The following is a 16,172-nucleotide window of genomic DNA, read 5'->3' as shown; positions in this document are numbered from 1 at the left end:
GACTAGGAGTGAAAATTGGTCGGTGATGGTCGGTTTTTACAATTTTATAATTGATCGTTTAGAAATTATAACCGTATAAAATTAACCGTACGGTTTTTGGCGATTTTTAGTGGTTTTTCGGTTTGGCAGTTTTGGATGGTTTTTGGTTTTGGGCGGTTTATTGCGGTTTTTGACGATTTTGACAGATTTTTGGTTTAACAATTTTTTTATTTCAAAAACCAAAACTGACCGTCATGCCAAAAAAAGCGAAACCGACTGCCAAATTCGGTGATGACGTGGAATCGAAAATTCGGTTACGGTCTGGTCGGTTTGATTGTCGATTTCAGTTTATTGGGTTTTACGATAGCCTATGAATTAGTTGTGTGTACTTTTTAAATAAATTTTGTTTGGTTAGATAATTTTTCATTTTTTCATTTAAAATGTATAATATTTTAAACTTGTACAATATTATTATGAAACTTTTTTATTTTTACACTTCAAAATAGTTTTTTTTTTTCTTTTTTTGTATTTTTACAAAATTCTACACAGAAATTCCTATTGCATATTGTAACTAGAGATGCAACCACCTTAAAAACCCAAATCATAAATTTAAAAAAAAAAATTAAAAAAATAATATATGTGACTATTATCATTTTGTCAATGATATTGGTTATTATTTAAAAAGAAAATCTTAGAATCCAAAATGTATAAGATTTGGGAAAATTCGATTAACAAAAAAAATAGAAAAAAATTGACATAGATGTGTATCCCGTAAGCATTACAGACGGTTAATTCTGTTAATTTTCAACTCCATGCAGCGAAAACGACATATCGTTTAACCATGTAAGACAATACCGAAAGTGCCCAATCGAGAATAGTCAAAGTAAAAAAATAGTAATTTAATTATAAAAATAAATGCCAGCTGTCTACATTGCTTTCAAATTACATAATCGTCGGTAATAATAATAACAAAAATAAATAGGGGCATTTTAGGGAAAAAAGTACAATGAAAGAGTAAGATGTGAAGGGTAAAATGGTAAATAGAAGAAAGGTATTTTGTGGAGATCTGAGAAATGTAAATTGCATTAAGGCGCACGCAACGTACAACTCAACTGCGCCAAATTGCCGTTGAGACCGGACTTGGGACCCTCTCTCCTATCTCCGTCTCCAAACAACCCCCTTACCCTCTCTCTCTCTCCTCTTTCTCTCTCTAGAATCAAAGAATTCGGAAGATCCATGTCGTCGGCGGTGTCCATGGAGGTCTCAAGCTCATCATGGGACGCCCTTCGTAAACAGGTCAATTCTTCTTCTTCTTCTTCTTCAATTTCTTTATTGATACAAATTTTGAGGATTTTATGAGAAAGAGACGGAAATTCTGGATTCTGAAGATTTTACTGTCCGTTTGTTTGTTGGTTGACCAAGAGAATTTGGGGGATTGAATTGATTTCATTGATTCGTTTCTTTTTTAGGAATTCGATCTTTGAATTTTTTTTTAGGAACGTTTTGTTACTTAGTTTTTGGACAGAAACTATGGAGTAATGAACATGATATATGGTTAAACTTGTAAATCGCGAAAAAATTGAAACTTGAATTGGGTTTATTGGTCTAAGATTTTTCAGGTAGATCTCTGCAACATTGAATTGTATTTTGGTTCTGGTTTATGTGTTGATAGTTACCTTGTACGTGAGAGTTGAAGTTAGGAATTTTGGATGGTGTTGGAACGAAAGAAATGGTTGATAGGTTTGCTCAAACGAGTTAAAAATAAAGTTATGCATTCCAATTTGATGAGTTACTAACTTGATGTTATGCTGATCAATCTCTAATAATGACTTGGAGAGTTATATGCTCATTTGATATGTAAATGGACTTGAGTTGGTTGTTGATATCATGGGACTTGAGCTGTGGTTGATCCTTTTATTTGTGTATCATATCAGGCAAGGAAATTGGAAGCTCAGTTAGATGAGCAGATGAATTCCTATCGAAAATTGGTTTCTTCAAAGGATTCTACTAAAATTGAGGCTAAAGATAATGATCTTGAATCTGGGATTGACCGGCTACTAAAGCAGCTTCAGCAAGTGAACTCCCAGATGCAAGCTTGGGTTTCTTCGGCTGGCTCAGAAATGGTTTCTCATACCTTGACTAGGCATCAAGAAATTCTTCAAGATCTCACTCAGGTACGGTTATTTTTTAAATTGTTTTTTTTTGGAACATAGATGGAATGCATTATACTCTCGTATGTAATTTATTGTTGAAAGGACTTGTAGGTGCTTGAGGTTACTTTACATGCATCCCGGGCATATATATGTCTAATTAATCAATGAGCTTTAATATCTATTTCATTAAATTCATTAACATTACCTTGGTTGTTGTTGTAAAATGTTGTGTTTAAAAGGAAACACTAATTTTGGCTCCGGTATATGTTAGTGATCTTTGTGTCTTTCAAAATCTGTCTTTTGGCTTATGATTAAGAAATGAACCTCTAGACATTAAATTCTTTTTAATTGTGATTGAAGTGCAGGAGTTTTATCGTCTCCGCTCTAGCCTCAGGGCTAAGAAAGAACATGCCTCGCTTCTTGATGGTTTTAGAGAGTTTGATAGAACAAGATTAGACTTGGAAGAGGGTGGTGTTTCTGCTGAGCAAGGTCTTCTAAAAGAGCATGCATCTATTAGTCGAAGTACAGGGCAGGTGAGTATAGATGATATTCATTACATTATCTTATTTTTTTCCCCTGATTGATAACTATCAGCTCTTTTGGTGGAATTTGTTTCATTAAAAATGGAATTTAAGAAAAAAAAATCTGTGATAATAATCGTTGTTGTGGGTTTTTGTAAGTATGAGGATTTTTATGGAGGCAATACAGAGTATCTATACTTTTTTGACATGGAGGAAAATCTGTTATGGGTTTGCTAGCGGTGGCTGAGTTTTGGCCATCTCAGCTTGTTAGTTGTTCTAATTTAATTGTAAGGAGAAGACAACAGTTACTGTTCTGAAAGATTTTTTTTATTTGAAACTCAATTGTTATCATTTTCTTCTTTTTCATTTCCCCCTTTCTTTTTGGTGATATGGGTTATATGTACTATAGATTACTAACTATATTTAATCATTTCATTCTGACAACAAATATCTCGAAGTGCTCTTTGGCTTGTGATTAAGTTGCTAACTTCTCTCATTTTATACTGTTGGTGCAGATGGATACTGTAATTTCACAAGCTCAAGCAACACTTGGTTCTCTTGTCATGCAACGATCAACTTTTGGTGGTATCAATTCGAAGCTCAGCAATATTGGCAGCCGTTTGCCAACGGTATGAAACTTAACTTTGCTCATTGTTTTTCAATTATTATAATTTTAATTTTCTATAAAACAGAAGTATTATCTTCACACATTACACATTAGCTCGTAAATGATTTTTTTTTTCTTTCTTTTTTGGGTTTGTATAGCATGTCATGAATCAATAACTAAAAAAAATAATTTAAAAGAAAATGTTAGTAGGCTACAAATATTGGAATTGAGCATGTTTAGCAAGAAGAGAAGAAAATCTTCCTAATTGAGTGTTACACATATCTTGATTGTTGTAGGTAAATCATATTCTTTCTTCGATAAAGAGAAAAAAGTCCATGGACACCATCATACTCTCGCTTGTTGCATCCGTGTGCACTTTTCTCATATTTATTTACTGGCTGAGCAAGTGAAGATGAGGCTGTTTTACAAAACAGTTGGGTCTGGTCCAGTCTGTGTTCACGGTGGCATCCTTGGTCATTTGATGATGGTGGGTCTCTAATATAGGTGGGGGAACATATATTTTGATAGTGAATGGTGGTGAGATTTTCTTCTTGTGGATAGGGGTCTAATGTACTTTAATATTCATCTTTGTTTACACTTTACATACAGTCTTACTTACAGATTCCGTTGCCTTGTGATGCCAACAAACAATGCTATGGGTAAGTCAGATATGGAAAATATGATATTCATTCATTGATAGTAAACATATCATATATATGATCAACAAAGTTTTGTATCAACCATTAAGATTTTAGTAGATATCTCATGTTTACTATCTTTTCTTTTTTCTCTTGTTAAAAATGGAGCTCAAAAAAAGGGGTTGACTGGTCTCACTTGGTTTAGTTTTGGGTCTTCTATGTTCGTTTGTATCTGTGGTATGTGATAAATATGAATGAGTTTCTTCAATTTCAGACTACAATTGTATGTACACTCATCTCGTGTGTGTATATTTTTGGACTTTTTCTTTTAAATTAGAAAATGTTCTACTATTTTTATTTTAATGAGTCTACAAACAATGCAAGAAAAGTCATCTACCTAGTTCATAATTATCATTATTATTAGGGTAAATACCATTTTGGACCCTGTTTTTGCAAAAGTTACAGATTGGACCCTGTGTTTTGTTAAATGACAAAATAGACCCTGTATTTTCTAAAATAGTAAAAATAGGACCCTGAGCTTAATTTTTGACAATTTTGTTTTTTAATACAACCAACTTGAAGACAATGCTTAATATGAACAGATACAAAAAATATAAACAGTTTTGTCATAGCACTTTTAGATCGGATTATAATTAAACTTTATTTTGACAAAAATTCAATTCAGGGTCCTATTTGTACTATTTTAGAAAATAGAAGGTCCATTTTGTCATTTAATAAAACACAGGATCCAATTGGTAACTTTTGTAAAACAAAGGGTCCAAAATGATATTTACCCTTATTATTATTATTATTATTATTATTATTATTATTATTATTATTATTATTACTATTTTGCTACTTTATGTCTCTGACTCTGAATGTAATGTAAAAATACGACAGGTCGTTTCAAGGATTGATAGTTTGTCGTTACTTGACATAAATAAGGTCATTTTTTTTAACAAAAAAGTCTAATTGAAAAGGTTTGGAAAAGAAATATGTAATATCTAAAGGCAAAACAATATGATGTCGTTTAAATATAATATGTAAAGGCAAAACAAAATGTAATATTGTCGTTTTAAAGTATTAAATTGTATGTTGACAGTCATTTCAAGTTAGAGGTACGTGGTTTTAAACTTTAAAACAAGAGTTTCATTCATATACTGATTTATAATAATGAACCAATTTGATAGCCATAACATTTAATTTTCTCTTGGTATCACTATTTATGAAATAATGTACGTTTTCGCTATTTGAATTATTCTCTATGAATCAATAAAGATTTTCTGTAAATATGTAATATGTTTATTTATAAAATTAGATCTTGTTATTCCATATTTTATAAGTGATAAAAAAATTTTAACACTCCTAACTAAACACCAACCTTAATTTTCTTTGTAAATAATACAATATCATCCCACAGAACAATATTGGAAATACTCCATTGACAATAATTTTAATCACACTACGACCACTAAAAGGGATTGGAAACCTTAGCTAGATTGCCACCAAAAGACAACTATTAGTACTTAATAATGACAACAATTTTGTCATAATGTATAACACTATTTATATATATATATATGCATTATTTGTATGTATTTACATGTTAATTGAAACAATTCAATATATCCGACAAAGAAACTTGCATTATTATTATATATATTGGGTCCATAACTATGTATTGATGTTATTATAGATGAGATAATTATGAGGAGAGCCAAAGAAAAAGAAGTGTACTCAACTCTAGTTTGAGAGAAAAGGATGTATGCATGTCTCATGCCTAAGTGGGATGAAACATGACCAATCAATATTTATATATAACAAATAGACTGATCGATATATATATATACGATCATGATACAAGAAAATAATTATGAAGAAAAAAGTGTGGAGAGATCACTTTGAGTGATGAATAAGTAGTAATAGTTTCATTCAAACACACTGATCATTGCCACACATTACGCAGACAAGTGCGATCTTCACAGAAGATATATTGGCTCCAACTTTTTATTAAAACCCAACAAAATTAAAAAGCTAACTCAAATGGATAATATAAAGAAAAAAAATTGGGTAAAAACATCTCATTATTCAAACTAGAACAATAGAGAATAACATAACAAACCCGTTCAAATTAAAATTCCTGATATTAGACCTGCTCATTTTTTATTGGAAGATCTTAACTAATAAATCTAGTATTCTCACATTGTTTTGATGTTTTATATCGCTGGCTGGCGGTTTATGGATTATTTAGTTGAAGTTGTTGTTAGAATTTTTTTGACGTTGAGGAATATCTCACTACAAGAAATGTCACTTTTACCAGCACCGTTCGGTACTGCGCTAGTAAATTTTCACCAGCGCATTTCACAAACTGCACTGGCAAAGATGTCAAAGTTTTACCAGTGTACATTTGCAGTGGCTAAAATCTAACTTTTACCAGCGCATTTACGTGGAAAAGTCCTTTTCGTCAGCGTTTTTTATTTTATGCTGGCAAAAGTTCTAATACCAACGTTGATTTACCAATCCCTTTTTGCCAACACATTACAAGTAAATTCTATTTTACCAGTGCAATACCAACTTTTGCCAACACTTTTTGTGCTGGCAAAAGTGACATTTCTTGTAGTGTCTCTTTAATTTGTATTAATTAATCAAAAATTATCTTTATATTATATGTCATTCAAATATATCTATTTTTGTAAGTGGTTTGCCCAATATACCTAACTCTTCACTTAAGTCTAGCATGCACATAATTTACATTAACTTAAAGGATATAATAAAGACATCATATATAAAAATAGCTATATCTTAAAAAATATAGAAATAAAAGTAAAAATTAAAACAACTAAAGCAAAATGAATATATATATATAATATAATTTTCTTAATTTTTTTTTCATATTTAATGTAAATGGTTATTGATTCTGTTCAATGAACAATATATCTATAGGTAATAAATAAATAGACCATGTCTGATTTACTTATTAATAAAAATTTTATTTTTCTTAAAAAAAAAATAAATAATAATTTAATATAGAGACGTACACGTACCAAAAGAGATAGAAAAAGAGATGACATTTGTTTAGTTGTCATGTACATATAGTAAGTTCCCTATCATAATTATTATATGAGATTATTATATTTCTTTTTCATGTATTTTCTTATTATCCCAAACTATTTGTGCTTATGATCATCTCAGACACTCTACTTTTTTATCTTATATATAAGAATTAATGTCACATGAGATTGATCAAGATTATTGATTATGACTATCCAATCTAAGCCATTAATAATTAAATTATATATAGTAATAATAATTAATTATGAGTAACACATTTTCTTCTCTTCTCTTCATATGATCTTTTCTACATTTACATGTCGGCCACTTGTCGTCCTCCCCAGGTTTCATTTATATAATAAATATATAAATATATTATATATATATATATTTTTTTAAAGATGAATGAATGAATTATATAATTCCTAATGTTAATTGATTTTGTGAAAATGGAGGTAGGTTTATTATTTGTTCCCATGTGACATTTTTCTTCACTTTAAGTGTCAAATCCAGTCCATATAGTACAAAGCAAGTAATCTTTTTGAATTATTGACATTTTACACTTTGTACTTATAATTTTCTATTTTTTTCCCATTGTACATGCATTTTCTTTGAAAAAATTTTAAGTTTAATTAATATTAGGGAAATTTGATTTTCTATACTTACATATACCTAATATTTTATTTCTAAACTAATATATATCATCATTGAAAATATATGACCACTTTATCATCATTGAAAATATATGTTTTTAGTGCAAAAACATAAAAAAAAAAAAAAAAAATTGGTAGTCCGATGGGGTCCGATGGTAGTCTGATGGTGGTCCGATGGTCACCTGATGCTACTTTTGTATGTACAAAAACATAAAAAAAAAAAAAAAAAAAATTGGTAGCAGATTTGGTCCGATGGGTGGTCCGATGGGTCCGATAGGTGGCCCGATGGGTGGTCCGATGGTGGCCCGATGGGGTGGCCCGATGGATGGTCCGATGGGTGGCCCGATGGTGTAAATGGGGTGATGTAAATGAGGGTATTTTAGGAATATCATAAAAATTGTCATATTTTACAAATATTAGTTATTATTTGTTTAGAAAAAATTTTTTAACCAAATGTAAGCATAAAAAATCAAATTTCCCTAATATTATTCTCTTACTCTATATGTTCCTTTTTTTCCAAGAAAAAGGAAAGAAAAAAAAAAAAGAATTGTGATATATAGTATTTCTAATAGTTATAGTATTTGAATTATAATATTTACTAGTGCTAATTAAAACAAAAGGTTTCTCCAAAATAAGAGCAAAAATATACTGCTCCACTAAAATTTTTGTTCTATGTGATTTTATAAAGTGAACCTTATTAAAATATTGAAAAAGAAAGTTATTAAGTAGAATAATATCTATGTGTGAGTGGGTTATAATTTGAATAGATTAACCTAACAGGAGAAGTAAGTCTCAACTATAATGACGGTAAATTATCATATTTGACTAATATATCTTTGTTAGTTAAAATATATTATAAAAGCTGATTTTGAGGGATTTGTTCTACTTATATAATTAATTAAATATTAATAATGTTAAAAAAAAAAACCATTATATATGCATGTATATATATGCCTCCAAACTAACTCTTTGTTTTAATATAATAGCATTTTATCTCAAAAAAAAAAATATATATATATATATGCCTCCAAACTGAACCTGTATATACATATACTTTAATTTGTCCTTTTTTTTATATCAAGTTTTATTACATAAATTAAATTAAATTTGTATACAAATTTATAATATAGCGTGTTGCATGCGCAATTTTTCTTTTTCATTCCATTAAAAAAGTTGATTATTTTAATTTTGATTAAAACAATATTTACCTCTGCGATATGACTTGGCCGTATACATATAGTGAAAGAATAATAAAGAAAAAAATAGAGTAAAACAAATAAGTTTTTTTTAAACCAAGTAAAACAAATAAGCTTGTATATATTAATTCAAAGATTAATATTAAAATGGATTTTTTTTAATTATTCTATATATTATTTTTTAATATATTTTTTTTTTTTAAAAAAAAAAAGAAATTTATGGTTTGAGTTCTTTAATAATTTTTATGTGAGTTACCATGTGAATTTTAGTTGCAATTTAAGTTGTTATGTTTATTTCTGTAAAAATATATATAAAAAATACTTTTTGAAGTATAAAAATTAAAAAAAAAAAAAAAAACCTCTTTATTATTATTAGTATGGGAAATTTTAAAATTGAGGTTTGATCAATCATATAATTATAGTCAATTTATAGATTATGACCATCACATGATTTGAGATGAGAGGATATATTATATATTGTTATAAATTGTGCTAAGTGATGGGGCCATTAATTAGTGATGATGGAGTGAGATTAGGTTTTTTTGGCATGTTTAATAATGGCATAAAAATATAGATATAGAGATTTAATTAAAATATAAATTAGTGTTATCTAATTATATTATGAATCAATTAGATAGAGAAAGAAAGCCGCCTCTATAATTAATTAAGTTTAATTTCAACTATCTCATGAATGCTCTTTTATCTTATGTTTAGGGTTTGGGATAAAGCTAAAAGTTTTTATCACATTTAAAAACGTTATACGTACAAACTTTATTTGATCAATTAGCATATATATATATATATATATATACTAGGTGAATGTACGTGTTGATTACGTATTCTTAGTTTTTCATTTAAGATTTTGGTCTTTTTAAGATTTTGAATGTATTTTATTTTTAAAGATTACAAATTTTTTGTTTGAAAAAATTAAATATTTATATTTGAAATATTATTTAATAATGTATTAAAAATAATATTAGTGTAATTATAAAATTGTAAATAAATTTATTATTGGAGTAGTAGATTATTTTATTTAGTTCTTTTTTTAACATAGCATTGTAATGAAAGTTTATATCTATAAATATTCTGTAAAGTGTTAATATTATATGAACATCTCCATTTATAAAGTTAAAAAGTGGGTCAATGACAGAATTGGTATATCTGCAATCACACAAAGATAGAAGTAGTATTTCTGCTTCGTATGCTTATCCAGAGAAAACATTAGATAACGTGAGGTTAACTTTAATATATAAAGATTTTTTTTTAAAAAAAATAAAAAAAAAATTATTAATATTCTCCTAAGATAGGTTTGTTAGAGAGATATGTGGCTAAGATGATTTTTTTAATTTAAAAAGAGATTATTAATATTTAAAAGATTGTTTAATTTTTTGGGTTTAATTATTGGGTTTATTTGTTAACGGGAGATCAAACGTTAAATTTAACAGAATATTCTCTTATTTTTAAGTATATTCTGTTAAACCAAGAAATGCCGTTAGATAGACACTTTTAATATATAAAGATATATATTTATTGTCAAAAAAAAATTAAAAAAAATAAAAACTATGTATTTAATATATATATTTATATATTGAGAGCAATAGGTGTCACTTTTATCTTTATTGATCGGTATAAAGGCATTTATGTAAGCATTTTTTAAGAAATTATAGCTAAATTTCTTTTTACATGGTTTGCATTATAATTATATAGATGATTAAAACCCAGGAGGCGTTTGGTTGGGAGGAATGAAAATATAGGAATGGAAATTGGAATAAGAATGAAATAAAATTTAAAATGCATAAAAAAAATTGATAAAAAAATCATTAAATTTTTTTTCTTGTTATATTGGAATGATCATTCCTTTATTTTTTAAATGGAATAGCCATTCCAGCAAAATGGTGGAAAGAGCATTACAAAGCATTCCATTGGAATGCTATTCCAATACTTTAAAATGCAACCAAACAAAGGAATGAAATAAAAATTGTTTCCTTTCCATTCCATTCCATTTCATTACATCCAACCAAACGCTCCCTTAAAATAAAGTTAAATTATAGATGTTTGATTTTAAGATAGTAATTGATTCTAAATTTTTTTATGAAGACATGTGAATTGTGAAATGCATGTTATAAGTATAATAATATATACAATCATGATATATATAATGAGAATATTTGAGTTTTTTTTTTTTAAATAAAATGCTTTTATATTAAGATAGAAATATCATAATACAATATTAGAGAAAGAATTTTCTTCAACCAAGTACAATCAGTGTCCACTAAAAGAACGTCCTTAGCTAATAAATGAACAATATTATTAACAGATCTGTAGACATAAAAAATTTAAAGTTCAAAAATATTAGAATCTAAAAGAGAAATATCCGCTAACAAACAATATAAGAACATTTGAGTTATATTTAATTTTTCTAATCTAATAAAAAAGAGTACCTCTAGGATATAATATAATTTATTCCTTATGTTTATAAGGATGGCAAAAAATACTTAATTACCCAAAATAAAAGCCAATTTCTCAACAAATGGCAAAAGATATAGCTATAGGCAAATAGGTATAATGTATATACATACATTATAGATTTTTTATTTTTTTTTGAAGAGTGAAGCCCAAAAAATAAAATAGAAGATTAATGTATATAAATATTATGTTCCTCATGTGATACATATATGGTTCTCACATATCTATCAATTTTGTCAAAGAATTATTTCCTAAGGCAATTAATCAAAGAAAAATATATTATAAGAAGGTGATTGCTTAGTATAGTATCTATGGTACTAATACTATAGTACTATTCTAGGTAATAAAGATTCCTAGACGACAGTGTTTGCTTTTCTGTTCCACAACAAAATTTTCATTGGCTTATATATTATTCTTTCCTCCTTTCTTTTAATTTCTTTTGAGGCTTTACCTAACATATCTAATGAAATTTCAACTATATACTTTTACTTGAGTCATATCAGAAAATGACTACCTTACTTAAGTCTAGATCGAAATTAATTAATGTTAATTTAATTAAAAATAATTAGTTTTTTTGTCTGTCTAAAATTTTTACACTACCAAATTGTGCATTTTATAATATACACAGTTTGTTAATTATAAGGGTACTACTCAAAATTTAAACTTTACAATAATGTAATCCTCCTATGTATCACATTTTATTAAAATTTATAATTAATTATAAAATAAGTAAAGTGGTGAATAGTAATTGATAAAAAAATAAAAAATTTATAATATTCTCAACACTTTTCACCTTAATGAATATAATAGAATAAAAAACAATTGTATAATAACAATTTATATTTTTAGTTTTAGTTTTCTAATTATTAAAATAAAAATTATAAAATGTATTTAATTTATACCCATTTATTAACTATTATTCACTGCGATCACTTATTTCACGATAAAATTGAATAAAATATGATGGAAGGATCACATTACTGTAAAAATTATATTTTAATGGATCTTATTAACGAGTCGTATACTATAAGAAGTACAACTTAATAGTGCAAAAAAATTTGGAATAAAAATACTAATTATTTTTTGATTAATTAATTTGTTTTACGTACATATAAAGGTAGTGTTTAAATTTTTTCTATCTCTATTAATAATCTATTAATAATAAGTGTGCAATACTCTCTGCCTGAATTATTGTGTTTTGGATCGTATTTATAGTATTTAAGTTATCCCATTAATGGAATAACATGTACTATTTATCAAATTTAATAACAAAATATATAATATTGTAAAAAATTATTCGATATATAAATTCCTATATCAATAATCAGTTATCAACTCTTCTTCAATTATGAATGATGACAGTTGATTTTTTTTTTTTTAATATAAATTCAAAAATATAATATATAATTGATCGAACGATATCTTTTTTGACTGAAAAGAAAAGTTTTATAATTTATCAATTAAATATTGTTTTAGTGTGCAATAATTCATTATTTAATTTCTAATTATCTTCAAAGTTTCCATTTTTTTTTTACATATATATCTTCAAAGAACATATATAGTAAGATATAGGAGATAGAATCATCAATCATTTCTAGCTAATTAATTAAATTAACAACTCCAATTATTTAGCACAAGTTAAAGTCACATTTACTAGCTATATATATATAGAATAAAAAAATTAAATAATAATAAAGTTTCTTTTTCCTAGAGTTTACATATATATAAATTAGATAGAGTCATATTAAATCTTATGAAAGTGGCCCGAATTAGATTTAGACATCTGAAGACTATAATATTTTTTTATATATAAATATTCATTATTTTTTTTGCTCAAGTGAAGATTATAATAATATTTATATGTTTGGTTTAAATGTAGAATAATATTGCTGATATCTGTATCATTTCATATGGTCTACATATATTTATATATACAAAATATTAATAGGTACTTACGTAGGTATATATATATATATAGAAGCTAGAGTACTAGATATATAGTTAAGTATATATATAGATTTAATAAAGCAAGTGGTTCACAAGTGTCCAAATTTCACAATTGCACTTACAAATATTTTAGACAAAGGTCATTAGTCATTGTATTGAATAAGACACAAAGTGCTTCTCTAAGGAAAGATTTTGATAATCTTTTCTTCCTCATCAATTACTTATTATTAATTATATTAATAATCTTTATAATATTACATAAAAACTCATAAATAATAAGTACATTAATTCAATATGTAGAATTAATACTAAAATGTATACTTGCTTATTGAAACTATAGAAATTTAGGTATTAATTAAACCCCATATATATATATATATGGTTATACAGTAAACACAAAAAATAATGCCAAAAATGAATAACATATAAATCATATGGCATACATGCAAATATATGGAAAACATAATATATTCAATATTATATTATTGGGTTACAGCATATATATAATATATATTGTACGTACATAATGTTCCTCATGAGTTTCTTTCAATCAAAATGCTCTTTCTCTCTCATCACATATCTTATTCATAAAAAGTCTTAGTCTCTAAGTCTTGTTATTTATATATTAAGACTTTGTAACTGTTATAAACAGTGGAATATATATATATATATTAATATCTTTTCTATACATAGTTAGAACAAAACATTGATCATCATTCATTATAGTACTACTACTACTAACCATCATTTCATTTTTTTTCTTCCTTTATTTTCCCTTTTCATTATATTATTTTTAACCAAAAAAAAAAAAAAATCCATATCTCAAATTAATGCCAATACCATCAACATGTCCATCATCTAAAACAACATCTTCTTCTTCTTCTTCTTCTTCTTCTTCTTTTTCTTCTTCAACACTAAAAATCTCAATGGAGACACTTGTACTAAAAAACCAAGAACAAGAACAAGATCTTGTATTGGATCTTAGTCTTAATAAGTCCGAACACAATTTCATCGACGGCTTCGAAAGTTCAAATTATTACTCATCCGGAATCATCACTAGTAGTGATCTTGATCATAATCATCAAGATCAAGATCAAGAAGAAGAGAATAACAACAACAACAACAATGAAAGTGATGATCAAGATCAAGATCAAGATCATCATGATGATCATGAGCCAAGAGTGTTTTCTTGCAACTATTGCCAAAGAAAATTCTATAGTTCTCAAGCTCTAGGGGGACATCAAAACGCTCACAAGAGAGAGAGAACTTTAGCAAAGAGATCATCAAGTGGTTATCATCATCACCAATTCATGCACAAGAATAATAATATGTTTGGTATGATGATGAGTAGTAGTAATTCAATTCCATGCAGATATTCAAGCTTGGCTTCTCTACCTTTGCATGGCTTATCTTTCAATAGGTCACTTGGTATTCAGGTTCATTCTTCTATGATTCACAAACCATCTTCTTCTTCCTCTTTTTATCATCACCAGCAGAATCAGCCAAAAACTGCGATGATCATGAGTCCTAGTAGTACTCCTAGTAGTACTGGGAGTCCCAGTACTACTAGTAATTCGCAGTTTTATGGTTATAATAATCCAAATGGTTGCTTGAGATTTCAACAACCTGCCGTTGGAAGGCTCCAAATACCCGAGACTTTTTGCGGTGATCAGACTAGCCCCGGAGGGTTTTTGATGTCCCCGCCTAGTGGTGGTCCGGCGAGTTTTGAGTTCGGCCGTCAGAGATATTCCCCGGTGAGTAGAAGTGATCGTGATGATTTGGAGGAAATTGGAGGGTTTTGGTGGAATAAGACTAAGCAAGATGATAAGTTGCAGAAACTTGACTTGTCTCTCAAGCTCTAATAATGAACCACTTTCTTTTTTTCTTTTTCTTTCTTTTTTTTTGTTCATTTTTCATACAATTTCAATTTGTCATTTTTATTTTCTTACCTTGTGATATGTATATTTAGTTGCAACATTATTATGTAAATGGTTTGATATTGATCTTAATTAACTTGGTAATTAATTCTATGTAATGTCAATTGAGTTTGGTTGGGAATAACTAGTATATATTAATATATCTCTCATATATTTTTCTTTGATTAATCGTTCAATTTTAATTTTTGTTTTTATTTTTCCAATTTTGAGATGCAAAATTAAAGCCATGGAATAAAGTCAAATCACTCTAAAGAAGATTTTATATGTATATACATAAGTAATAAGATTATAAATTGACCATATATAGTCAAATAGTATATATAGAGGTAATTATTGGAGATGACACTAGTGTAGTTCACTCTTTTCTAAATACAAAATAATTATGTTAAAAGGTATAATATATTGGATCTTATATATTTTAATTTAATAAATAATATAAAAAATATTATTTTAGTGTTTGGATACTCTAAAATACCAAATAAATAATAGTCTTATAATTATGTGGAGTGACATATGGGGCACAAAACGTGCACAAAATTAGATGCTTGTTATTGTCCTTTCCCATAATTTAGTTTTTGACGTGGTCACACACACATAAATGTTATACATTTTGGACGGTTGTGATTTGTGTAGCCCTAAATCAACATCTGACTTTGACCCACCACATCAGTTAAAAGTCATGTTAACTCTCTCTATCTATCTTTCTCTATCTAAAAATGTGGAGTGAGTGAGTGAGTGAGTGTGATCAAATTCAAAAGAGGCATATATAATATAGTAGGATAGGTTGGTGTAGCAAACCCATGTGAAAACAGGCCACATAATGACCCTTTTGCTATCCTATCACATCATATATTTATCTTTACTTGAGATTTTTAACCAAAGAAGAAGATCTCTTAATTAAGAAAATGGGTCCCTAATTACAAAAATATATGTGGGTCCAGATCTTTTTGATGTTTACAAACCTAAAATTAGTCTTATATAATAGAAGAACAAAATTCTCCTCAAATTAAGTTGAAAGTAACTG

General features: G+C 27.4%; 2 protein-coding genes across 2 annotated transcripts; both read left to right on the top strand.

Moving 5' to 3' along the window:
- The first annotated feature begins 1,042 nt into the window (after positions 1–1,042).
- On the top strand, positions 1,043–4,231 carry LOC115707910 (Golgi SNAP receptor complex member 1-1). The gene is made up of 5 exons (XM_030636009.2): positions 1,043–1,275; positions 1,914–2,153; positions 2,498–2,665; positions 3,169–3,282; positions 3,557–4,231. Exons 1-5 carry the CDS (start codon positions 1,216–1,218, stop codon positions 3,668–3,670), a joined length of 696 nt encoding a protein of 231 aa, XP_030491869.1. The 5' UTR covers positions 1,043–1,215; the 3' UTR covers positions 3,671–4,231.
- A 9,638-nt stretch (positions 4,232–13,869) lies between these two features.
- LOC115706633 (uncharacterized) lies at positions 13,870–15,288 on the top strand. Its single transcript, XM_030634344.2, has one exon. The coding sequence runs from the start codon at positions 14,042–14,044 to the stop codon at positions 15,071–15,073; it is 1,032 nt and encodes a 343-aa protein (XP_030490204.2). The 5' UTR covers positions 13,870–14,041; the 3' UTR covers positions 15,074–15,288.
- Positions 15,289–16,172: the final 884 nt, after the last annotated feature.

Source organism: Cannabis sativa, chromosome 1, assembly GCF_029168945.1.
Source record: "Cannabis sativa cultivar Pink pepper isolate KNU-18-1 chromosome 1, ASM2916894v1, whole genome shotgun sequence".
Classification (NCBI taxonomy): domain Eukaryota; kingdom Viridiplantae; phylum Streptophyta; class Magnoliopsida; order Rosales; family Cannabaceae; genus Cannabis; species Cannabis sativa.
The sequence above is the reverse complement of the archived record's forward strand: the minus strand, read 5'-3'. Positions and strand labels throughout refer to the sequence as shown.